Source organism: Eubalaena glacialis, chromosome 4 (genome assembly GCF_028564815.1).
Source record: "Eubalaena glacialis isolate mEubGla1 chromosome 4, mEubGla1.1.hap2.+ XY, whole genome shotgun sequence".
Classification (NCBI taxonomy): Eukaryota; Metazoa; Chordata; class Mammalia; order Artiodactyla; family Balaenidae; genus Eubalaena; species Eubalaena glacialis.
Genome location: NC_083719.1, coordinates 59,650,232 through 59,677,742, shown reverse-complemented (window position 1 = coordinate 59,677,742; position 27,511 = coordinate 59,650,232). Strand labels below are relative to the sequence as shown.

The 27,511-nt window shown below is 36.7% G+C and overlaps 1 protein-coding gene across 4 annotated transcripts in view; it reads left to right on the top strand.

The window, feature by feature from the left end:
• Nucleotides 1-27,511, top strand: part of POC5 (POC5 centriolar protein) — a 35,377-nt gene that overhangs the window by 6,123 nt on the left and 1,743 nt on the right. For 2 of the 4 annotated variants that reach the window (XM_061187918.1, XM_061187917.1), the window contains exons 3-11: nt 4,672-4,813; nt 6,614-6,700; nt 10,302-10,507; nt 12,375-12,551; nt 14,149-14,253; nt 15,864-16,043; nt 17,513-17,666; nt 21,904-22,187; nt 26,426-26,602. In XM_061187918.1, coding sequence (XP_061043901.1) covers nt 4,672-4,813; nt 6,614-6,700; nt 10,302-10,507; nt 12,375-12,551; nt 14,149-14,253; nt 15,864-16,043; nt 17,513-17,666; nt 21,904-22,187; nt 26,426-26,602 — 1,512 coding nt within the window. The remainder of the gene's footprint in view (nt 1-4,671; nt 4,814-6,613; nt 6,701-10,301; nt 10,508-12,374; nt 12,552-14,148; nt 14,254-15,863; nt 16,044-17,512; nt 17,667-21,903; nt 22,188-26,425; nt 26,603-27,511) is intronic. The other 2 variants (XM_061187919.1, XM_061187920.1) reach the window with 2 other exon arrangements.

The window sequence follows — 27,511 nt, the reverse complement described above, 5'->3', positions numbered from 1 at the left end:
CAGTATTCCTCTTAAGGGCATTTTTATTACTGTCTCAGATATGTGAATGCTTCATAAAACTGTTGATGATAAATGTGGAGGGAGGGGCAGCATCCATAGTGCTTATTCACTTACAATTTCCTCTAAGCACAACTCAAAAATATCAGCCAGTTGTCCTGACCGCACCTGGTATGCATGGGTTCAGCTGTATTTTAGGCTCACATCAGTCCAGCTCTTGGGGGGCGGGGGGGCAGAGTTACAAGTTTTGGTTATTACTTTAGGATTCTTGTTTACCTTAAGGCAGGTTATCTTTGACAGTTAAGAAAGACAATATTATTTATTTTGATCCTTAACTAAAAAATAACCCATTTGGCCTGTATCTACATATATGAAACTAAAATAGTTGTTCAAATAACTGATTTTTTAAAATTTTTCTTTAAAGTTAAAATGTATATGTACATTGAATCCTATTAACGTATACCTGTTTACATCCCCTTTAACTCATAGTGATTGTTGTGGGAACTTGGAAACATATGTTTGGATCTTTCTCCCTTTTCAGAGCTCAAACTAGGGAAGCCACAAGTTAAAGTCTCTGACTTTCACTTCCCCTCCATTCCTAGAGGCACAGTTTATTCCTGTGGTAATAAACTAACCGAGCAGAGCTGATTTGGCTACATCTAGTTGTAACTGCCTCCAGAGGAAGGAGATGCTAAGAAGTTAATTGACATCAAAATACAAATATAAGATAGCCATTGTATTAATCTTCTCCTGCTCTCATAACAAAATACCATAGACAGGGTTGTTTAAACAAAAATTTATTTTCTCACAGTTCTGGATCCTAGGAGTACCAGATGAAGATCTGACAGGGTCAGTTTCTGAAGAGGGCTCTCTTCCTGGCTTGCAGACGGCCACCTTCTCATGGCCTTTCCCTTGGTACATGTGTGCAGGGGGAGAGACAGAGAGAGCTCTTTGTTTTCTCTTCTTATAAGAACATTAATCCTTTCAGATCAGTACTCCACCCTTATGACTTCATTCAACCTTAATTATGTAATTACTTCCTTAAAGGCCCCCTATCTAAATACAGGCACACCAGGGGATTAGGACTTCAACATGTGAATTTTGCGGAAACAAAAATTCATTCCATAATAGCCACACTTTTATATGTTCTTTGCCAAAATCAAAAGTTTACTTTGGCTGTTTGCAGATTATACTGGGATGTTGTTTTGGCTGCTTTAACAGGAATCAAGAGTGATTTAAGTGAGTGGCTTAAAGTTTGATTCTCTCTCTTGTAAAAATCTGAGCTGGTACATAGTCTTGTGGTCATCTGAGGACCCAGTCTTTTCTCTCCTGCTGCTCGACCCTGCCCTAGGGTTGACTGTGTTTGCATTGCCAGTGAGTGCACTGACTCACTACAACCTCTAGCCCATGGGAAAAGCTGAATAGGAAGCAAGCAGCTTCTTTCTTAAGGACTTGATCTGAAGTTGCACCCATCATTTCCATTCAAATCCCATAGACCAGGTCTCTTGGCCACACCTGCTTGCGAAGGAGGCTGAGAAATGTCTGTGGGTGCCCATTTGCCTAGGTCAAAACCTGCAGTTTTATTAACTTAAAGGAATAACGGGGAAATGGATGCTGCTGAACTGTTAGCCTCTCTACCATAGTAAGTTATCGTACTTAAAGTTTTATATATTTTGATAGTTAGCTCATTAGGACTGACTCATACATTCAGGGTTGTAGGAACCAGTGAAATATCTTGTGTATGGCCTCAAGTTATCAGACTATTTGGGAATTTCCTTTTATTTTAGTAACTGGAAAACTGATATGGTTCAGGAAATATAAACCTAAGGCTTTTTACATCTATTTAAAGACTTACAGTTATTTTTGTTTACATAAAAATTAAATGTTGTATCTCTGATACTCTAAATGATTTTTTTTTTTCTGATAAGAGCCTTCAACCTCAGTGATAACCGTTATGTGAAATACTGACTCTTACTTTCTATCAGGAAATGTAAGTTTAAAACTCAGACATGTGCTTATTGTCACGAAGAGGACATCACTGACAAAGGAGCTGACTATAGCAATATGAAGGAGATTCTGATGATTGAGTTTTCTAACAGTGCTCTCTTTGCTATATCTCTGTTTCTCTTCTGTTGCTAGCCTTAATATATGTAAAAATCGGTATTTGTTATGACTAAAATTTACTGCATGTAAGTAATCTATGTTAAATGTTAAATCAAGGTTGAAACTGAAGCCAAGTCACTCCTTTACATTTAATTCCCCTAAAGACTAGCAGTTTTCAAACATCTACCAAGCATAAACATCTATCAAGCATAAACATCTATCAAGCATAAACTCTTTCTTCAAAGAATTTTACTTCAAATTCCAATATAAAAAGATTAAAGCCAAACTACAGTTGTATAGATTTATTTCATAAATTCAAATTTGTGACATTTACTTCTCATAAAAGCAGTAAGGAAAAACAATGGAGCTGCCTTGATAAACGTACATTTGAAATTGGGGGATACTCGAAGGCCGGTGCAGTATTATAAACCTAAGTATCCAGTTTACTTCTGTATTTTGTTGGCGTTACAAATTAACAAGAAAATTCTGATTCTCAATATAAGTAGTTGAAAATAGTAGATTTTTAATAACATATCTCATTTTCAGTTAAACTGATTTGAAGTGTAAAAAAGAATTGCTAGGAAATTTTTGATTCAGTGTTGAATCACCAATAAAAATCTATCACCTCTTCAAACTTTTTTATCACGCAAGCGGCACCCAAAGACTCAAACTTGGAATAAGTGCTAATGATAAGCATGTGACAAGGTGTGAAGTCACTGGCTACCACACAGCTCATCACTCTCGTGTCATAAGGAGGGACTGGCCCCATCAGATATGCTTGAGTTTGAGTGGCTGGTAGTTGGAGTGGACCACTTATGTCATAGTTGTGTGCTCACCTGTACAGCTTACTTGAGCAGATGTGTACAGGTGTGAAGTTAAAATAACAACAAAAAATAAACTTGTACGGAGCTACAACCTTTCCAATCTATGACACATTCACAAGAATTTGACATCAATGCCAGAAGGAGCTTTATTCCAATCAACAAACAAATTTAATAATATACAGCTTCTGGCCTGTTAAAATTTAGTATATATGGCACCTTTGATAGTGTATGCTCTTTTATTAGTTTTTTAAAGAGTTAAATAGCTTAAAAATGAAATATGAAGAAAATATTGTGGATTCCCTGAAGTACCTTCTTGGAAACTAGTTTGAAACGTATTGATATTGACTACTTACATAGTCTACAAGGTAGTTCTGACTTCAGAACTCTGACTGCAATTACATCTATTCTTTTGGAAAACACAAGACACTATGATATATTCATGGCCAGAAACTTGAGTGTGTTTAGACAGTTAAATATTCTTACTCATAGAAAACATAGGGAAAAAGTAAGGGTTGCTAATTTTCAAACACCTATACCATATCATAACGGTCTTATTAAAGGTAAGGTTCTTTCTTTGCTTTAGACAGAATCTCTGTTAACTCAGTTCAGCAGATATTTACTGTGACACTTCAAGGAGGTAATTTTTAGCATCATTTTTCTTCATCCTGAAGGTGAATCAAATAATAAGACAGTTATGACTAATGAAATGATGATAGTGGAATTTTCTGTATCTGAACTAAACTTTTTATGGAGAAAAATTAATATTAAATAATTCTTTAGAATAATGATATTTCATATTCTTGAAAATCTTCCCCCCATTTTCACTGCAAAGACGTTCTCTGGGTCCATGGTGTAATATCCTTAGAAATTACTCCTGAATAGGAATATTTGTTGCCTCAGTGACCAACCCCTTTTGAATGGAGACTAAGTTCCAGTATATTTTTTACTTCACTGATAGAATTTTTTGGTTTGGCTAAACAAGTATCTAACTATCTATATTAGGAAATTCCACTTTTTTTTTTTTTTTAACTTGAGGAATATTCCTGTAAGGTCTACACTTTGTGGCGTGCTTTTTTTTTATCCTCCTTTGGCATGTGCCATGATGTGCCAGCAGGTAGAATGCAGGTTGGCATTGTGTTCTCTTTTTATCTTCAGTATTCTTTCTCTTCCAGTATTTCTCTCATACTCTTTCCATGCTTACATATGAAAAGAGACTCAGGGTTGTTGTAGAATTGGGTGGGAGCAGGGATTGATCAGAGCCAAAACTACTTTTCATCCCTAGACCTTCCTGTTGTGGAGTCTTTGGGAGCAGCATCTTAGAGCTAAATTTCAGAAAAGCAGAGAAATTGCTGTGTCTTTTCCAACCTGCGAGCAGCTGCCAATTGAAAGAGGGCTCTTCTGTGTTGTAGATGTTGATCAGCTTCAGGAAACTGCTCTAGGTAATCTGTGTCACCGTTTTAAATCGACATGCTGAAGGAATATGGGTACTAAGGCATTAGCACTAGAAGAAGTTTGGGTAGGTATATTTGTTGGATTTTTTGCTTGTTTTTAAGAAATTTTACTTACTACAAGAGTGAGTAAATGATGAATGAAAAACATAAATCAAAAGTACACATTCCTTACTATCGTTTAGGCACACTGTTTTGGGAACTGAAGTAGAGAACATCTTTGTGCCTTTACCATTCTTTTGCCTGAGTGTCCCTTGTGACAGGGATATAATACATTATTTATTGTTGGCTTCTCATAGGAAGAGTATGAAGAACTGCTTCGTTATGCTATAGTGACTCCAAATATTGAATCAAGTGCTTCACAGCCGTCTCATTCTAAGGGAGAAGTGGTGCCAGATATTAGAATTCCTACTATAATTGATGATATTCTTCAAAATCCAGGTTATGTATATTTTTCGAGATGTCTCTTCATTTAAGATGTTACTGAGTTTTTTAATGCTATTGACTTTTGATTGTGAAAATACTTCTCCAATGATTCTTCTCAATCAACAGTGTGTATCACTATAATTTGGGGGAAATTTTACATTTTAATACGTTTTTCTTGGCTCTTATATAACAGTTGGATTTTTATTTGAACTTCGTTTAGCTATTTTATGAAAAGTCATAAAATTAGAGCAACACTGTAGCAATTACATGTCTCTTAGTGGAGTATGTTGCATCTCTGTACTTGTTACAATGGTTTTATGCCAGGAGACACTGGAAACGAAATGCCCAAGCCCCCGAATTAGAGGTGGTCTATAGGTAGCCCTCAGAACCCCTTAAGTTCATGAACCATGTGCTAGGACTTTGTCAGCAGTATTTATACGGGCCCGGAGGACTGTTTGGATTGTTACCGCAAAGGCGAACCCATCTTTGAACTGTGTCGCTGCCAGAATTGAGAACTAACACAAACCAGGATGTGTGTTGATAGATGAGTGAGTGAGAGGTAGAGAAAGGAGGATAAAGCTCCTTTTACCTATCTGTTCCTTATTCGATACGAGGTTCCAAACAGCTCACTCAAAACAAGTGTTCTTTCAAGGGGCGCAGATAGCCCTCCTAAAACAGCCCTGATAATGGGCAGTTATCAACAATAAGCATAACTCCAAGGATCCCTTGTTGAAGCACATGACACAGCCTGGTCAGAGCCAGCAGGCTCTTGGGTTTCTGGTAAGTCACAGCCCTAGTGTCTGTTGTTCCTCTCCCTTTGTAGACATGGAGTTTTCGTTGCTTCTCAGCCTACTGCACTGGATCAACAAATAGGACCAGAACCTCAAAACACACATATTTCTTCTAACAGTGAAACGTACTAACACTGAACACTTTCTGCCCAAATTCTGTTGATCTTCAAGAGATATGACCCTTGGAGTTATTCATTCTCCATCAGTGATCTCGACCATGTTTTGATTATATGCACTTCCTACTGAGCAAACCCAAAGTGCTGAATACTCTCTTAAAGCAATCACTTGGGACCTAAGAACCCTGGTCTTTTCTAGCATGTAAGATAGTATTCATTTGTTTATGCTCTGCCCTTTTCAAAAAGGATTTGAGATCTAAGCAAACAAAATGCAGTGAGTTTAGATATCCTGATTCACAAACAGACTTGGTTAGAATGGACTACGTAACTTTATCCCATTCTCTTTACTCTTGGTATTGCCGTTGCTTGGTATAAATAGGGTGTGTTGAAGTTGGCAAAGTCTCTGTAAGCCTCTGACACAGCCATCCTTGTGAGGTCTTTTTCCCAGTTTCCTTTTTGCCATGTATTGACTAAAGGTTTCTGAGGTGGAAGTAAAGAAGTCCCTATTTGGGGGTAACTGGTGTCACTTTAGTTTGAATGCAGCTAGTGAAAAGCAGTGGGCCCCGGAAATATCCAGTGTTGTAGGATAAGACAGCTTTTCTAAGTTCTAATGTCATTCATCCACTTACTCTTTTAATGTGAATTGAATGCCATTAGTAGACTGAATTCTTTTTCATCCATATTTTTTGGGTGAATTGAGCTTATTAATGATACAATAAGACTTTTCGAGTCAAATTTTTTTCTTCCTATTCTTTGTCTTAATGTTCCTGTATCCCCAGCATACTGTATTTTCCTTGTTCTAAAATCTGACTTGCGTACAGCTACCTTCTTAAATTAGGTGTGTGTGATTAGGCATTCTACATAAGACTGGTTAGGTTTAATTAAAAGAAAAATCTCTTTCTTTTCAGCAGGAAATAGCCCTGCAGTAAGAGAAACGAGGATGGAAGTTGGAAAAAGATGTGATTTAAATATTTCAAGTCATTCAAAGACAGACGGTATGACTTTTCCTTAGCTTATTTTTATTAATATACAACATTTTGTGCTTGGTGAATATTATCCATGTAGTAAGGGGAATAATTGCAGCATATTACTTATTGGCAGGATTTTTAAATGCTATTATTGCTAATTTATTAAGTAATACTATTTAAAATAATTTTGGGAGCTTTCCTGGTGGTGCAGTGGTTGAGAATCTGCCTGCCAATTCAGGGGACACGGGTTCGAGCCCTGGTCCAGGAAGATCCCACATGCTGTGGAGCAAACTAAGCCCGTGCGCCACAACTACTGAGCCCACGCTCTAGAGCCCGCGAGCCACAACTGCTGAGCCCACATGCTGCAACTACTGAAGCCCGCGTGCCTAGAGCCTGTGCTCCGCAACAAAGAAGCCGCTGCAGTGAGAAGCCCGCGCACCGTAACGAAGAGTAGCCCCCACTCACCGCAACTAGAGAAAGCCCGTGTGCAGCAGCGAAGACCCAATGCAGCCAAAAATAAATAAATTAAATAAATAAATTCATAAAAATAAATAAATTAAATAAAATAATTTTGGGGACTTCCCTGGCAGTCCAGTGGTTAAGACTTCACCTTCCAGTGCAGGGGGTGCAGGTTCAATCCTGGGTTGGGGAGCTAAGATCCCACATGCCTTGCAGCCAAAAAAACAAAAAAAACAGAAGCGATATTGTAACAAATTCAGTAAAGACTTTAAAAATGGTCCACATCAAAAAAATCTTTAAAAAAAATAAATTATTTTGCAGGATGTCCAGATACTACAATTAAGACAGGTTATAATTATAATGTGTGGCATTTTTTTCTTAAAACTGCTAGATTAGAGGGCAGATTTTTTTTTTAATATTTATTTATTTATTTTGGCTGTGCTGGGTCTTAGTTGCAGCACGTGAGATCTTCGTTGCAGCATGTGGGATCTTTTAGTTGTGGCATGCGTGAGGGATCTAGTTCCCCAACCAGGGATCGAACCCGGGCCCCCTGTGTTGGGAGTGTGGAGTCTTACCCACTGGACCACCGGGGAAGTCCCAAAGGGCAGATATTTTTAAAGATTTAATGGGATATCATTTTGGCCAATTTAATTTTTTTCATAAACCAGAACATTATTTCCCAACTTTCAGGCATCCATGTACAAACTTAATGACTTTTGTCCCATCTTTATACCACCTGTCCTATCATTTAGTGTTTTTCTTTAGATATATTCATTTTTAGCTTAAATCCATTTTAAAAGGAAAATTTATATCTGTCATTATTGATTATCACATAAAAATAATATATACTTGTTACAATTAGAAAGCAATGGTTAAAATAAATGCAACTAAAACAAAGTTGTTAAATTTTGATTGAATACTAGTAGTGATAGTAGTGAAGTCTGTTTTTTCTTTGTTGAAGGGTGAGATTAGCAAGTGTTAAAGAGGTTGTAAAAGCATACTAACACCAGACGGAAACTTTTTCTTTGACATAGAATAATAAAAATAGACTTTTCTTACTATGTGATTCAGTGTTATTTAATGTAAGGACCATTTAAGCCACTATATAAGAAATGCCTCTATCCTTTAGTTTTCTCACTTATAAATGGAAAACTTGGAGCCTCCCAAATTCTTAAGTTGATGCTATTTTTTAAAAGGTGAGTATACATTTAAAAACAACAAAAAAAAGCAGAGCCATGCTTTTTCCCTGAGTGCAGATCTAATTGTAGTAAAAGAGAATATTCATGTACTTTGTCATTCTGCCTTTTGCTTTGGGTTCCTTAACCATCTTCAGAACATATAGGTAGTGTTTCATTGTATGACTAGCCTGAACCATTTTTTGATACATTTTTTTACACAAAATATATGTATTAGGGAACAATTTTCCCTTTTGCAAAGTATTCTGGAAAGATTTACTTTTAAATAACAAGTTCTATAGTAGATTATTCTTTGATACATTCAGTAAGGAAAAGAGGAAAGCCCTTCAGTCTTGGTTATTAGGACCCTTATAGTAAAAGTGTGAGATACATGAGAAATTATGATGAATAGTCTGTAATTCCAATATTCATGTGTGATAAAATAGTAACTTTTCTATTTTTGTGCTTTTTATTTTTTTATTTTTATTTTTTTAGTTTTTATTTTTATAAAGTCTGGATCGTTTCATCAGATTTTATTCAGTTTCACATACAGAAGGCTATAGGTAAGGATGAAATTATGCAGTGTAATAGAACTGCATATGTGGCAGAAAAACTCGGTAATACTCTTCTTCCTTCTTTTTTTTTTTTAATTTTTATTTATTTATTTATTTGTTTTTGGCTGTGTTGGGTCTTTGTTTCTGTGCGAGGGTTTTCTCTAGTTGCGGCAAGCGGGGGCCACTCTTCATCGCGGTGCGCGTGCCTCTCACTATCTCGGCCTCTCTTGTTGCGGAGCACAGGCTCCAGACGCGGAGGCTCAGTAGTTGTGGCTCACGGGCCTAGTTGCTCCGCGGCACGTGGGATCTTCCCAGACCAGGGCTCGAACCCGTGTCCTCTGTGTTGGCAGGCGGATTCTCAACCACTGCGCCACCAGGGAAGCCCTATTTTTGTGCTTTTTAAAGATAGATACCAATTCTCTTTCTGGCTCTGGCTCTCACACCAACCCCCCATGTACATGGGAAGGAGGTGGGAGTGATGTACATATGTACATACATATATATAGATACATATATTTCTCACCTATATGTTGAAGGCTCACAGGGTGCCTTACAACTGAGTGTCTGATAAACTAAACTAGTCTCTTATAGTGTTGAATTTTAGTAGTGTTAAAACCCACCCCAGGGGCTTCCCTGGTGGTGCAGTGGTTGAGAGTCCGCCTGCCAATGCAGGGGACACGGGTTCGAGCCCTGGTCTGGGAGGATCCCACATGCTGTGGAGCAGCTGGGCCCGTGAGCCACAACTACTGAGCCTGCGTGTCTGGAGCCTGTGCTCCGCAGCAAGAGAGGCTGCGATAGTGAGAGGCCTGCACACCGCAATGAAGAGTGGCCCCCGTTCGCCGCAACTGGAGAAGGCCCTCGCGTGGAAACGGGGACCCAACACAGCCAAAAATAAATAAATAAATTAATTAATTAATTTAAAAAAAAACCCACCCCATTGTTTTACATAAAGTAATAATGACTTATATACAGCCACTCTGACCTTGGTCAATTACTTAACCCTTTCTAAACCTCAGTTTCCTCATCAGTAAAATGGAGATAATAATACCTTTTTCTTAGAGTAATGTGTATTATGAGCTAATCCTTATGACGTTTTTATTACAGGAACATAAAAAGCACTTAGTAAATGTTGCTGTGATGATGTGAATGATAATAGTTTCAGCTCAGGCTATACCTAGGTATATGAAACATACTTATTTGGGATAGAGGTCATTTGTGGGTGGGGGAGGGAAGTGTAGGAGACTTCTTGTGCTGGTCAGTCCTAAATCAGTGACAATACTGAAATTTAAAATAGCCAGATTCAGTACACTGAAAGTCCATTCTCTGCATTTTCCTCAGCCTCCATAGATAACTGACATCTTGTAGGCTTCCAGTATAACTCCTTACCAATTTGGGTTATTTTCAATTTAGCTAACCACTCCAACTTTTCTTTTCTTCTAGGGTCATCACCAGTGTCGTCCCCAAGGAAGTCACCTCACCTGGTTATGGACTTTTTCAGTTCGAATCTTTTAGTTGACTCTCCCTCACCAAGGTCTAATTCTAGTCCTATAGATGCCCATGAAGTAGTTGGGACCGATTTTCTTATTTCTGATGAAAACCTTCAAAAGATGGAAAATGTGCTTGATCATTGGAGTTCAGGTCTTAAGGTATTACAGTGTTCACTTACAATTGTTTAATATGTAGTACAGCAGTTTTGCTCTTGATTCCACTGTTTATTCTTCTTTCCTTTGAATTAAAAAGTTAAAAAAAAAAAAAACTTTAGTTGCCTTAGATCAGTCCAGTGTCTTAAATCTATGCCTCTCAATCGTTAACGTCCATATGAATCACCTGGGGATTCTGTTAAACTGCAGCTTCTTATTCAGTTGGTCTTGGCCATGGTCCAAGATTTCTTTTTTTTTTCATTTCTTTTTTTTTTGAAACGCACATAGTTAGACCTGTACCACTGTTTTTAAAAATTTTTTATTTAGTTTTATTTATTTATTTTTGGCTGCATTGGGTCTTCATTGCTGCACATGGGCTTTCTCTAGTTGCGGTGAGCAGGGGCTACTCTTCATTGCTGTGTGTGCACTTCTCATTGTGGTGGCTTCTCTTGTTGTGGAGCACAGGCTCTAGGCTCCTGGGCTTCAGTAGTTGTGGCACGTGGGCTCAGTAGTTGTGGCTTGCAGGCTCTAGAGCACAGGCCTAGTTGCTCCGTGGCATGTGGGATCTTCCCGGACCAGGGCTCGAACCTATGTCCCCTGCACTGGAGGCAGATTCTTAACCACTGTGCCACCAGGGAAGTCCCTAAGATGGTGCATTTCTAACAAGCTCCCAGGTGATGGTTCAGAAGCCATACTTTGAATAGCAAGGTTTTAAATAGTTGCTGGAACAGCTCTGCATGTGCTACTGAACTTTTCGAGATGTTTTGAAAGGCTCAGTCTGTGTGACAGAGAGAGACACCTATTGAGCCTTTCCCACATCGTACCTATGACTAATGGAAATGTTTCCTTTTATATGAAGCATTAGACCCAATTTTAGCAACATGTATTCATTTTATAGCCACTCTTATAGCAACCACAGTGTATAACTGATAAATCAGTAAAAATTGATTTTTATTTTGGTGATGTTAGTGGTCTCTAAATAAAACAAAGTAATCCAGAAATGGCAGTTTTTCTGCTATTTAAAATATAATGGGGAAAATGACAGTTTTTCTGAAACATAGTTTGAGAAAACTAAGCTGAGTATTCACATATATGGAGAAATTATGGTCATGAGAGTTTTGTGGCATCTATATTTTCTCCATTATTTGGAACCTTAAATTCTAGAAGTAATCTTTTAGTATAATTTCTATCATTTTTCCCCAGGGAACAGGTTTCATACTTCTAATCGTGGCGTTAAGTCCATTGGAGTAATGTACCACCAACCATTTAAAAATTGTCCTATGTTCAGTTAACCATACTGTTACCCAGTTTTTTGATACTGTTATCCAATTTTTGATAACATGATTATTTGGTCTTTTTATTTATGCCAGTCAGTAGGGTGAAAAGGGATCAGTCTTAGCAATTTGTTGTAAGGTGGCTGTTGTGATGAATGATTTGGAGGAAGAAAGCATCAACTCCAATGGTTTCCACTGTTCGTCTTTATATAAATAATATCCCAGTCCTGTGGCTCAGCCTAGGCCATAGTCCTGCATTTCCTTTTTCTCTGATCCACCTTAATATGGATATTTAAGTCCTTGAGTAAACAAAGGAACTGTTTATTAATGAATGAGACCTAAAAAAAATTTTAATGACACTAAGGTTTCATACAAAGTAACTTAAAATAGGGAAAAAAAATCATGTCCTTAGTATGGAGAATGTGAACTAAGAAGAGCTGTGACTGTTGAACTTGCAGATGTTTTCATTAGTGGATTTTTTTTAATAGCTCTTATGTTGATTGTTCTGATTTTTTAAAAATTTTTCTTAATTTCAGTGTCATTTTATGAAGCGGTATTAAGGAACAGACTACTTAATTGTCAGTATATTTATTTTTCAGACAAACGTCATATCTGAACTAAGTAAATGGAGACTGAATTTTATTGACTGGCACCGAATGGAAATGAAAAAAGAGAGAGAAAAGCATGCAGCAGATATAAAACAACTGTGCAGCCAGATCAACAGCTTGAAGGAGCTGCAAAAAACCTATGAAGTCTCCATTGGGAGAAAAGATGAGGTCTTCTTTTTCATACTGCTTTTTAACTGAGATTCAGTAAATGTCTTGCTAGGTAATAAATGCCAGGAACTGATTGTTTAGATCATTACAAGATACAAAGGGAAGATCATTTCAGAAACTGGTAGAAAAATAGATGCATAGAAATAAGATTTATTCTTCACATTAAATGTGCCAGGATCATGTCATTTTATCTTTGCCATCATGTTTGGTGTGCTTTAAGAGTGCATATTAAGTGTGGGAACACTAGTTTTTTCTTCCCAATCTTTTCTTCCTAACTGCCCTTAAGAGAATGTCAGGGAACCAGCATTACCCACATTTTAAACCATCCTTTCGGAGGGGCATAAGTATCCCACATTCTATCTGTGATATGTCTTTATTCATTAATGAAGTCCTTCATTTTGTTGATAAGCACAAGAGCACTGTTTATTTGACTTTCTGTCAGCCTCTAAAGAACTTGAGAGTAGGGTTCAAATCTGTGCTAATTTTGTGCTTCCCAACGGCACCTTGAACAAAGCAGATGGGCAGCAAATCTGTAGCTCCCCCAGGAGGATGGTGACCTTCAGAGAAGAGGGACTCACAGCAGACACCTCAGCTACTTGTCTGCAGATGCAGCACTCACTGTTTTAATGAACTAGATAAGATTATCGGTTTTTTTAAATATACTTTTTTGGGGGTGTTATAGGGTGCAGTGTAAAATTGATCATTTTACGTAGTTTGCTTTTTTGAAACAATAGATACTAATGTTAGTCATTTTCTCTATTACCCTCAAAATTCTCTCCTAAGGCTTTAAAATATTTTATTAAATTTACTTTTTTTATTTCAAAAGTGTCGCACGCAAAGAGTATATATGCATGTCCAGTTTTTGAAAATAAAGTGAACAGCCACGTGCCACTACACAGCTTAATGGACTATTACTAGTATCTTAGAATTCCTGCCCTTTTCCACTTTTGAAAATTATTTAAAGAACCAGAATAAATGTCTCTCAGTAAATATGCCTAATTTACCAAATCTCTTTTTAATGGGGCCATTTTTAGATATATATTTCAGTTACTCAGTTCTTTATAAGAGAGAATATTATCTCGGGATTTAAAAGCCTTCATAGATTTTTTTTTAAAAAAAGAACAGGAATAATATCACTGAAAAAGTACATCAAAGTGTAACAATTATTTGCTTTTATGAGTTTGTTGAATCCAGAAAATCATTAAACAATTATTGAGAAACTTCTAATCCAAGGTATTGAAGGTATTTAGGGACTAGAAAGATATTTTAAACCTGGTCTCTGCCCTCAAGTCTAGTGAATAAAAACATTTTGTATATGTAGTAAAACTCTCAAATGTATGGTTGTTTTTCTTGAATTAAATTCCAGTGATCATATTAATTTTCATATACTGTATATAAACATTTTATTGATTATTACCAGGATACACATAATGAAGATTTCTTTCCTCTTTTGTTCCCCTTCATTCATTGATAAGTAGTGTATTCATATGGGAAAGTTTTTTTAATTAGGTTAACTGGATGAATACAGTAGTGATCCATAAGTATTCTAGCATTTTTTGATATATAAAAAAACCATTTTACTAATTGCTGTTTACAGGTGATTACTAGCTTGTCTCATGCCATAGGCAAGCAAAAGGAAAGGATAGAGTTGATGAGAACATTCTTCCGCTGGCGAATCAGCCATGTCAAATCCAGACAGGACGTAAGTGTGAAAAAGAAAAGCTGACTGACACTTATTAGACTTCTGAACTCAGAAGCATTTAGAATCATGTATTAGAACTCTTGTTCAAGTCAAAGAAAGATTTTTTTAATAAGTCAAAATGAATTAACAATTTAATGTTACTCTTGTTTTAAAGGAACTTGATTTTGGTATGGTTTGGGAAAAAATACTTCTTATATTTTATAGACTTATTGATATATCATTTTCTACTTCATAGTAGGTTAATAAGGACTGTACCTAAATTACAGATGTCCTGGTGGTGGAATCCCCTTTAACAAATTTGACTTCGGATGTAATCACATGAATTTATCACCTTTAGCATATCATTTGCTTCCTATATTATTTCTACTTCTAAAATGCCTGAATATATCATCTTCATAAAGAGGCAATACTATATCTATACATTATAAAATTGCATAAACGTTTGTTGCATAACTTGCCTTAATAAGAATTAAAGAAATCCATGTCCATAAAGCTTTTTAAAAATTATCCTTAGTTTATATATAATTTAAACTTGAATATCTTTTATTTTAATTAAGTGAGCTGAATCAGTATATCAGTATAAATATAAGCTGAGAATAGTAAATTATTGTATCAGAAGTAGAAAAGTATGAAAGTATATATGTATCCCACAAGAAGGCAGAATACAGAGACCCAAAGAGTGTAGGGGATGGAGATTATATATATATATATATAATTTTTTTATATGTGATGCCCATGTGAGTCATGGAGTAATCTTTGTGCATTTAGGTCTAAGAGATTAATATTTAAGGAAAAGGCTGTTACTGTCATGGAATAGGATTTCTCCTTTAAGAATACTTATTAGTGCTTTTTTAAAAAAATTAACCCCAATAGATTAAATCTACATTAACCATATTTAAAAGAGCTATTTAAAACTGAGTCATATTTTGAAAGTTATTTATTGGGTGACATAATGAGAATATGTTCAACTGTTAGTTGAAATAGTTGAAGTTGCCATCAGTTTTTGAATAACAAAATTTTTTAAGAAAATCAAAAATTGGAAATGCTCCTTCAAAAGAATTTAAATTCATTGATAAAAGAAGAATAGCATATGTTCCTACTAGGATCATTTTGGTACTAAATATGATGGTAAAGTATGTAAATTAAATGAATCTGCTTATGGTGGTGGCCACCAATCTGTAGAGGAAGTAGGGCCATCTGGAGCCACAGTCACCACCCTTTCTGCCTTCCAGCTCCTAGTCCTGTTTTCAGCTAAAAGGTCATGTGAATTCATAACCAAGATGGCAAGGGGCAAGTTAACTCATTTTCTTTCATTTGTTTTTTTGTTTCCCCCCTACCTTGATTAGTTGCATAAAGCAATGATGTAATGGATAAGAGCTTAGGCTCTGGAATGAGGCAAGTTTGGCTTTTCCCTTTCTGCCTGTGTGACCTAGGCAGGTTGCTTAACCTCTTTAAGCCTGTCCTCCCATCTGCACATGAGAACACGATTACACAGTATTAAATGATAACGCATGTACCCTGCTTCCTGCAGGCTTATGTTTTTTGTTATTACTGCCAGTATATTCTGCCAGTCCACTGTGTTTTTGAGGTTGTATATTACTTTCGTTTAGGTTTATGAAAGTAAACTAGCTGACCAGTACTTCCAGAGAACTTTACTGAAGAAAGTCTGGCGAGGCTGGCGGGCCATAGTACAGAAGCAGTGGAAAGAAGTGGTGGAGCGAGCTTGCCAAGCTAGAGCTGAGGAAGTCTGTGTCCAGATTTCCAATGACTATGAAGCCAAAGTTGCTGTGGTAAACTTTGTTTTATTTTCACTTTTTTTAATAAAAATAAAAAAGATGGGTAGCATCACTCACTGTTAGGTTACAGTTAGGCAGAGTAACCCATTTCTCCAATTTCATTCAGTGCAGTGTGGTTCAAATGAGACTACTGGGAACGAACAGTACTAGTCAGACTTACAGACTATTTGTTCTTTTAAATAGTTATAACTTTGACCTCCAAACCTATGTTAAATCTCTTGCATGTACATTTCTCTTGGAAATGTAAATCAGCCACAGATCCTTACATCTCTAAGAAAGCATACATTCTTAGGCTTCTTTTGGCCTTTATTTAGCCAGAAATAAAGACCAAAAACAAAAGTGTTTATCCTGATGTTATTTTAAATATACTATGTTTTTATAAGGTTGGTATAAAGTGGTTGTATATAAATTGAAGTTATTTAGACTTATAACAATAATACTAACATTGTTTCCATGGGAAAACGTTTGAGACCCAAAATGAAGATAAAAACCATACTAAAGAATGCAGTAGGCCTCTTGAAATCAAATATTAAGAGGAAAAAAAATTTTTTCATCATTATAACACTAAATTCTTAAAGTTTTATTATGCAAATAATTTTCTGCAATTGAAAATGACATGCAAAAAAATGCAGTCCCTTTATTTTTTTATTTTTTTTAATTTATTTTAATTTATTTTTTATTTTTGGCTGCATTGGGTCTTCATTGTTGCGCTGGGCTTTCTCTAGTTGCGGAGAGCGGGGGCTACTCTTCGTTGCGGTGCGCAGGCTTCTCATTGCGGTGGCTTCTCTAGTTGCAGAGCACAGGCTCTAGGCACAGGGGCTTCAGTAGTTGTGGCACACGGGCTTAGCTGCTCCGCGGCATGTGGGATCCTCCCGGACCAGGGCTCGAACCCATGTCCCCTGCATCGGCAGGCGGATTCTTAACCACTGCGCCACCAGGGAAGTCCCATGCAGTCCCTTTAGATTTGGTCTGTGGGAAAGTGTTGTACCTAATGGCACTTTGCACTTTAAATTCTATAGATAACATCTAGTAAAAAAAAAAAAGAAAAATCTGTTACTGTTGCAGGCATTTAGTTATTTTTTTCTGAAGGGGTGAGGGCTGTTTGGGGCTCTTAATATATTTTGTTTAGTATCCTACATAAAAATTTTATGGTGAGAAATAACATCATTTTGTATAATTAGAACACATCAATCAGGATTGGGACTGGTGTAAAATTCCCTTTGTTTAAACCTTGACTTTATGGTTAGGAATGAAAATGGTTTGTTGATGGAGACAATAGAGGTTAGATGCATCTTTTAAAATAAATTGAGACACAGCAGAAGAGGTATGTGGTAAAGTGATTTTAGTATTTCACACAAAAATAACTTCACAGTATAAGTCTCTTTTTTTTTTTTTAAACAATAGATAGTCTTCCTTGTGTCTCAATTTTTTTCTCTTCTTTTTAAAAATTTTCCTGGTTTTAGTTATCTGGAGTTTTGGAAAATGCAAAAGCTGAGATCCAAAGGATGCAGCATGAAAAAGAGCACTTTGAAGATTCCATGAAGAAAGCTTTCATGAGGGGTGTATGTGCATTAAATCTTGAAGCCATGACTATATTTCAAAACAGAGGTGATACAGGTTAGTATTTTGTTTAAGATTCTCTGCCTACTTTGAAAAAGGATTTGAGGAGATTTCAGTGATTGGTGTGGTCTGCAGTACTAATTTTCTGCAGTACCTATGTCTTATCCAGGCACTGCTATTTTTAATATCATGGTGTTATATCCAGTTTTAAATCTGCCATGAAAATTCTCTCAGTCATGGTTACTTACAGTATCTTATATCTGATCAAGTAAACTGTTAACTCAAGTATTTAGGCTCAATGTTATAATAATGCTTTGAATGTATAACATTATTTTGAGGCTTTTTTAACTATAATGGTAATGCCTTTAAGTATAAAATTTCATTTCTGTTTTTTTCTAAGTAGCCAAATTCCTTAGACTGTTTTCATTATTAAATATTTCTTGTCTATTCATGGTTTCCCATTTTTAAATAATTGCTTGTCTTCCAGTGCAAGAGAGTCCTCAACTAAAACTCATTTTCAACAAATATAAATATAGGCCTATCTATAGAAGTTGAGTAAAATAATTCTATGTCAAGAAAGGTCCATATATTGGCTAGGATCTGAGTGGCTTTTATCATCCACATGGCTTAGAACAGCTTTGCCACCAATTTACAAGAAGGCCTATTTTCCTCACTGGGTTTTAGTTTTCTTCTCTGAACAAAGAAGATAATATAAATCTTCCTTACCTGCTTCATAGAGGGTTCTTGTGAGAATGCAGTGAAATATAATTGAAAGCACTTTAAAAGACAAAAAATACTTTAACATGTAAGAGGATACTCATGATATAATTATTGCAGTCTTAAGTCAGCCTCCAAAGTTTCATGTAAGCATTGAACATTTTTGCAGTATTTCCTCATATTAAATCCTGTTTGAAACTCAGTTTATTTATCGAGACAGTTTCATTTTGTACCATCATTAATATGATTTCAGTCCTGTGAATAACTTGTCTGTGCTTGTTATGCCCTCATTTTAAAGCATCAACAAACAGTTTTTATTTCAATTGTGCGCACTGTGGACAGTAGTGAGTTAAGGCAAATCGTTTTCTTTCTGAAGCAGTCATGGTGTGTGGCCCACATGCAAGTTAGAAACTTAGAATCATAGAATCTTGAGGCTGAATGGTTTATCTTGCTAATACCCAAATAAGTACTTGATTTCTCTAGTAAATTGTTTTTTAATTGAGTATTAATGCTAAAAACAAACTTACCGTCCCCAATGATTGGATAGTCTGCTTTCGGTTGTAATTGTTAGCAAGTTGTATGTATTAAATTGAAGAATTTAATTATCTACTTGTAACAGATACTGGGTTTCACAAGTACAGTGAGAAATTATAATCATTAGACCTTGCTACATTCAATTGCAAGAAATCTATTTCTCATAACCTACTTAAGAAGGTTACGAATTTACTTAGGACAGTGTTTTACCACCTTAATAAATTTACCATCTTAAATTTTAAGTTCAAATACAGCTATGTCTCTACAGGCAAATATCCATAACAGGACTTGGAGAAAATGTATTCTGATAATTATACAACATGATTTATTTTGCTCCTGTTGCTTTTAAGTCTACTGTCATCTGCAGCTAATGCCAGGTTCCGGGATCCCAGCTGTTTTGAATGGCCTTGTGCTTTGCTTTGTTTTGTTTTGTTTAATTTTGGCCGTGCCATGCGGCATGTGGGATCCTAGTTCCCCGACCAGGGATCGAACCTGCACCCCCTGCATTGGAAGCACGGAGTCTTAACCACTGGACTGCCAGGGAAGTCCCCTTGTGCTTTGTTTACCATAACAATGGGGAATAAAGATAACAGGACTAGTAAGACACATGTTAGCAGTACACACTAGTGTTGATGGAGCTACCAAAGGCAAAAGTTCAGTGTAATGTAATGCTGGATTTGCTCTGTGATATTTGTCTTGTGGCATTTTAATAACAGCTATTAAAATCAATTTTTAAAAATTCTCACAAGAGGGACTTCCCTGGTGGCCCAATGGTTAAGAATCCACCTGCCAATGCAGGGACACGGGTTCGAGCCCTGGTCTGGGAAGATCCCACATGCTGCAGAGCAACTAAGCCCGTGCACCACAACTACTGAGCCTGTGCTCTAGAGCCTGCATGCCACAACTGCTGAGCCCGCATGCCACAACTACTGAAGCCTGTGCACCTAGAGCCCATGCTCTGCAACAAGAGAAGCCACCGCAATGAGAACCCCGCACACCGCAATGAAGAGTAGCCCCTGCTCACCACAACTAGAGAAAGCCCATGCACAGCAACGAAGACCCAAGGCAGCCAAAAGTAAATTTAAAAAATAAATAAATTTATTTTTTAAAAAATTCTCACAAGAAAAAAAAAATTACTTCTGGCCCCCTTAAAGCAATTGTTTTTTATAATGCAGATTTTAATAATACAGTGTTTCTAATGTACTGCTGTACTTGTTAGAGCAAAATAAATATTTGATTTTTTTTTGTCTCTTCTGATTCTCTGCTAGCCATAATCTGCCGTGCATCTCATGTTGTAAAATATCCTAATAAATCTTATAGCTTGGATAAAAGTTTCTATAGCTTGGATAAAAGTGTCTATAGAGGTAGACAAAATATCTCAATACAAATGGCCTTTAAAGGGATACCTGCCAATTTTTAAAGTAGTTTTAGGAACAGTAGAAAAATGCTTTCCAACTGAAAAACATACCCAGTTAAAGCGAGAATAATTACTATACTGGTTCCACATCTGATAAGTCTGCCACCCACCTAAAAAGAGAGACAATCAGTCACTTTCTATGAAAAACATGTTAAAACTCAGTGTGTATGTGTGTGTTTTGTTTTCAAAGCAAAAGCAGTATTTTATGTTGAATTCATCTCTTTCATCAAATTATTTCAAAGGACCTATGCATTATAATCCTCATTCAACTTTGTTAATGAAGTAACTATTGCTCTATTTTATATAAAGATAGTCTAAGACAAGAACTCATACAGAAGTCCAAGTTTCTGGATGGAACTTATACAGAAGTCCAAATTTCTGGAATTTCTGGAATGAGGACAACATGGAAAACCTTTTCAACATAGGGCTACATAATGCCCTCTATTCATATATTCTGAAACATCTCAGTGACTGAATATTGAAATCCTCACCCTGATGTTTGGTACCAGGAAGATATAGTCTTTTATTTTTTTAATTGATATATTTTATTTATTTTTGGCTATGTTGGGTCTTCGTTGATGCACACGGGCTTTCTCTAGTTGCGGTGCGCGGGCTTCTTATTGCGGTGGCTTCTCTTGTCGCGGAGCACAGGCTCTAGGCGTGTGGGCTTCAGTAATTGTGGCGCACGGGCTCTGTAGTTGTGGCTCGCGGGCTCTAGAGCGCAGGCTCTGTAGTTGTGGCTCACAGGCTTAGTTGCTCCGTGGCATATGGGATCTTCCCGGACCAGGGATCGAACCCATGTCCCCTATCATTGGCAGGCGGATTCTTAACCACTGCGCCACCAGGGAAGCCCCAAAGATCTAGTCTTAAATGGAAATTTTAACCAAATTCTAATACTGGGGGTGGAAAATCTAGAATAGGACTCTTCCTCCTGGCTTCTGGAAGCTGACGTTATTTATTCCTTTAATCTAAGATTAAGGTTCAGTTTTGAGGGAAGGTTTCTATATCTGTGTCACTAAAATCAGTTAAGTGTGCAAATATGCTCTTAATTCATGACATATAATCTACCTGCAAGAACTCATTTCTTTTACAGTATCAAAAGTAAAGATTTTAGTGTTACTTATTGATTTATTATTGTTGGCTGAAAAAATCAAGAATTAAGAATACATTGGCTTTGTTAGGCTAAGAGCAATAGACGGTAAATGAAGAGGGTATGGTGATATCAGAAAATTATTCTGAAGATCTAAATACCAGGCCATTTATCAGGATAGTTGTATTAAATAATGCAAAGAACATAAATCTTTAGGCACAATGTGACCATATTATTATAGTGGTTGTAAGGTCCCAGCTGAGTACATAATTTATTTTTTTATATAAGAGAGCAAATCATTCATTAGCTTTCACATGTTGAAGGAACTGGTCTGAAGTCCTTAGTGGTTAATGCTGACATTAACCAGTTAACACTGACAAACTCCATTAACCGAACAGTGTTAACATATCCAGTATATGACACATTTCTAGATTTCTGTTGGACCACATTTTAGAGATTATGTATTTTCATTGTTGGGAAGATAAAAGTAATCTTAACTTGGAAGAGTGTTAATGGAATTAATTTGTGATTTATAGGGCCAGACTTCACCAATAATAAAAGGGAAGAGTGTGGTCCTGGTGTTCAAGGAAAAGAACATTCTTCTCATTTGGATCCTTCAGCTCCTCCGATGCCCTCAGCGACTGCAGTGCCGCCATCCCCGCCAGCGGCAGCCCTGGGAGCCACCTGCACTGCTGCCTTTCCCTCTGCCGCTTCCATCACTCCTGCCGGGGCTGCTTCCACTTCCGCTGTTCACCTTCCTGTTTCTGCTCCTCATGGCGCTGCATCGACAGCTACAGCTTCCGCTACACAGGAAGAAATGGTCAGTACAGTTAACTCAGGTGCCTATGTTGGGAAAAGGGTTCCAAACTTGTTTGTATACTGGCTATTTTGAACTCAGAACATATTTTCCCATGGAGAAAAAAGTCTATATGGTCTTTGGGCCAATCCACAGAAAACATTTAATACACAAAGTAGCTAAAACATGAATTTGTAATGAAAATAATACTTGAAAATTCGATTACAGTAGTGATAATTAAACAAAAATGAAGAACTTTTTAATTTTAAAGGAAATTAGTGGGTATTTTCAAGGGCTTAGGAGGCTAATGGCATTTTTATATATTCTTATTTGACTACAGCTTCCCTTTTCCTGGATGCAGACATATTAACACTACTCTGTAGTGACTCCATCTTGATTAGGTTTTAAGTTTTCATTTATAATTGGAATGAAGATAGGAATTGTTCTTCCTAAAGTCACTAGCTGCTAATAGAGGAGTCCATAGAGGGGGAAGAGTACTGAATGAGGATGGTGTATTTGTGGGAGAATTTACCTGAAGTTAAATTAATCAAGCTATTAATATGCATATTGTGGTTCTGACTTCTCATCCTCCTGTTGTTAAACCTGTATTCTTCAGTGTCTCTCAAGTGAAGGGCACAGGGATACAGGCCAAGCTTATCAGACTCACCTCTGTAGGGCTTTTTTTTAAAAAAACCCTATGCCCTTCTTCCCTACCCTGGCTTGGATCTGGCACAAAGGCATGTACAGTTCTATAAAGGTGCTGGGATGATTCAGATTTGCTTGTCTCCCTCTCCTCCCTGACCCTAACGACTTACATGAGAGAAAGGAAGATCGCAGAGTAGGTTTTAGGTCTTAACTATGAGTTACAGGGACTACCCTGGAGGTCCAGTGGTTAAGAATCTGCCTTCCAATGCAGGGGGACATGGGTTCGATCCCTGGTTGGGGAACTAAGATCCCACATGCCATGGGGCAATTAAGCCCGCGTGCCACAACTGCTGAGCCCACGCACCTCAACTAGAGAGAAGCCTACGTACCTCAATGAAGATCCCGTGTGCTGCAACTAAGACCCAATGCAGCACCCCCAAAAAAAAAAAAAAGAGTTACGCAGGCCATTAGAAGGTGCCGTAGTGCTAGGCAGCTCTCTGCAGCTAAGGGACGTATTGAGTCAGCCAGACAATTGGTCATCTGAAGTATTCCAGCCTTTTGCTTTTCTTTTTTTTTTTTAATTTATTTTTGGCTGAGTTGGGTCTTCATTGCTGCGCGCGGGCTTTCTCTAGTTGCGGCGGGCAGGGGCTACTCTTCCTTGTGGTGCGTGGGCTTCTCATTGCGGTGGCTTCTCTTGTTGTGGAGCACGGGCTCTAGGCACGCGGGCTTCAGGCTCACAGGCTGTAGAGCACAGGCTCAGTAGTTGTGGCGCACAGGCTTAGTTGCTCCACGGCATGTGGGATCTTCCCAGACCAGGGCTCGAACCCGTGACCCCTGCATTGGCAGGCAGATTCTTAACCACTGCGCCACCAGGGAAGTCCCTTGAATGTCTGCCTTTTGGAAGCTACTAACTTTGGGGAAAAACATGTTGAGATTTGCTATTTTGCATTTCTTAAATATGACAAGAGAAATTTGAATGTGTGGGGGAGTTTTGATGTAGAAATAAGACACTAAAATTCAACCCTGACATGCGTTCAAGCTGTGTTTATTTTTCATGATTACACATTTTGAAGTGTGATCCTATACTGATGATCTCATTTAAATAAACACAGTGAGTATTTATTTAAATTTCTGGTTTGTCATTCATGTTGCATATCCAGATTACACAAAGAGCTAGATTTTTCAAAATTCCCTTCTTAAAATATGACTACACCATTTGTACATCTGGGTTTATATCTGAATCTGAACATGCATAAGGAGAACCGAATGAATGAGTATACTTACCACCCTTTTTATTTTTTGAAACAGTTTGGTCACCTGAGATAATTTTGAAGTCTTTGAAACCTGAAAAACACAATATTATATAGACAGCCCTTCTTCTTCCCCCACCCCTCCAACTACATCCTGCTCCTTCAAAACAGACACCCATTCAATTTCATTCACATAAGTACAGCATTTAGGGTTAGAGAGAAAGGATAATCACAAGTAAATCAATCTGTAAGTGCCATGCTAGTTTTCTTCCTTTCTTATTTAATTAAAATACTCAGATTTACCTCAAATGTGTCTTCTTGTTTTTAAAAAGAACCATATTGACAAAAGCAAAAACAAATACATTACTTGGATTACTTACCTTACATGAAACCATTATTGTTGGGAACAGGAAAAGAAGAGAGATTTGTGATCCAGGCCTGGCTGTCTTTCTCTTCATTTGAATCACAGAGGCTTCCTATGAACATTCAAAACTTTTTCTAGTCTTCTTCAGTAATTTCCAGTAGCTAAACGGAGGTGTGTGTAGAAAGTAAACTGCAGAGAATCAGGAGACAAATAACTGGAGAAGGGAGGATTACCATTCTAGTGAAAGAATATTTTCACCTGTAAAATTATTTCCTTTCTGCAGACATCATCAGTATGTTAAATAAAATATCAGAATTTCATGGTGGAAAATATTTTCAAAAAACATATGTGCTCGCTTCGGCAGCACGTTTACTGAAAATACATAAATATATTAGGCAGTTATACAAGCAAATGTACTATTGCAGTTCACAAAGTTGAACAATAGATGGCACTTTACTTTTTCTAACTCCATTTGAAATAATCGAGGGGTTTTAATTGGATTTTTAAGCTATTCAGTAAAGTTTCTCTTCTAACTTTGCTCTTCATCTGAACAGAAAGTGAAAGGGTAGCATTAGTCAGTTGGGCCTTCTCTCCCTGTTTCATAAATGAGGAAATTGAGGCTTAGGGAGAGTAACTTGCCAGTGGACACAATTACTAATGCAGTTGTAATTCAGACTTTGACAATCTGGCTTCAGAGCCCTGTACTCTCAACCAATAATCTGCACTGTTTCCATGTCAGATATTAAGATACAAATATTGGGGTTTTTTAAATACGTCATTTCCCTTTTTTTTTCTTACTCCTTTTGATTTTTGCCCAGCTAATGTAATTAGTTGATCATGAAAAAAAAAAATGAGTACCTGTATGTATTACTCCTGATGTGAATGTAATCTTTCTGATGTGCTGTCCAGCGGTCAGCAACAGAAACTGTAAAACCTGACATTATCTTTTGATATGATCATCTCGCTTTTTGCAATACATTCTACAAATAACTCTCAAAGGAAAAGGAAAATCCAGCAATTCCTTGGTGGTCCAGTGGTTAGGGCTCTGCGCTTTCACTGCTGAGGGCCCGGGTTCCACCCCGGGTCGGGGAACTAAGATCCCACAAGCCGTGTGGTGCGGCCAAAAAAAAAAGAAAAATCCTTTTTTTTTTTTTTTAATTACAAAAGTTTGCTATATATAATAGGAAAAGAACTGGGACAGTTAAACTGCAGTTTGTTGATATAAAAACCTCATTAAAAATGATAGCTGGTCTCATGTATAAAATAGATAACTAATAAGAACCTGCTGTATAAAAATAAATAAAATTCAAAAAAATGATAGCTGGTCTCTATCCATAAAAAAAAGTATATTAACAATGCCATAAGAAAAAGGGGAGGACACAAAAGCATATGAGTAATGATGATTTATCCATAAGGGTCAGAAGTTCATAAAACAGATTAGCGGTTCAAGAATTAGGGATTGTTTGGGAAGGGAGATGGGTATGACTCTAAAGAAAGGACAGCACAAGGGTGAGCATTGTGGTGATGGAATAGTTCTGTATCTTGATTGCAGTGATAGTTACAGGAATCTACACATGTGATAAAGTGACATAGATCTATACCCAGGCATCATTCCAACATCAGCTTCCTGGTTTTGACATTGTAATTATACTGTAATTATATAAGATGTAATCATTGCAGGAAACTGGGTGAAGAATACACAGGACCTCTCTATGCTCTCTTTGCAACTTCCTATGAATCTATAATTATTTCAGAATAAAGTTTTAGAAGTTCCTAATATCCTATAAAATAGTTGGTATACCAAGGTTAAAGGGGTGTTTGGGGTGCTTGGTTTTATGTTTTGCTTTTTGCCTTATTATTTAAAAATTTTTCCCCATGTTAGAGTTGGTTGCATATACAATTATTTTAAGTGCCTGCGTATTTTCTTTATAAGTTATAGAAGCAAAAGTACCATAAATTTTGCCATGGATTTTCTACCAACTGAATATTTTTTTGTTTTTTAGTATGGGCCCAGGGTTGTGACATCAGCACAACAGAAAGCTGGAAAAACAATCACAGCCCGGATCACAGGGAGATGTGATTTTGCTTCAAAAAATAGAATCAGTAGCAGTTTAGCTATAATGGGAGTTTCTCCTCCCGTGAGCTCCGTCGTTGTGGAAAAACATCATCCAGTCACAGTGGTGAGTCTGCATTTGATAACTTCTTGTCAAAAAATCTTTTTCCTGAGAGTTGATAGACTAATAAACACTTAAATGACATGTCGAGGAGAAGATCAAAATCCATGACGACTGGTACTTGTTCTGCCTTTACTATTACAGTCTTGATATACTTATAATTATCATACCTGCTTTAAATCTACCTTTCCTATTTTAGGAAATTAATTTCAGAAACATTGTTTCTTCTCAGTAGTATAAATATTATCAAATACAATTAATCCAGTGTATTGATGGCCAAAAGGGTAAAGTATATAAATGATTTCTCATTAACTAAAAAAAAAAGACAAAAACTGTTTACTCATTAAGTGCTGTCCATGTAGCAGATTTTTTACTCTAAGAAACACCTACTTTTATGGTTTTTAATTTTTCCTCCTTTTTTTATTTTTTGAAGTCTTCTACGTTTTCAAATGTAATTGTCAACGTATTTCTAATTTGGAAAAAAATCAGGTTGCAATAAATTCATGTGATATAAAGGAAAGTACATGGAATTTAAGCAAAAAAAAAAAAAAAACAAGAAAATCTGAGTTAGTGCCTCAGTTTCGCTACTTACTGCCTTTGAGATCGTATACAAATCAAGTAAAATATTTGAGCCTCCATTTTTTCATGTGTAAAACGGGAGCAAAAGAGTACTTAGCTCCTAGAGTTATTGTCAGGATTCAGGATTAAATAAGATAACATGAAAATTAAATGAGATATGTAAAGGTACTTTGTAAATTGTAAAGCCATAAGCAAATTTAACTTAATAAAAGTTACTAGAGAAGGATACATGGGATATCTCTGTGTTATTTCTTACAATTGCATATGAATCAACAATTGTCTCAAAAAGTTTAATTTCTAAAAGTTACAAGAACACATCCCTAAAGAGAAACAAGG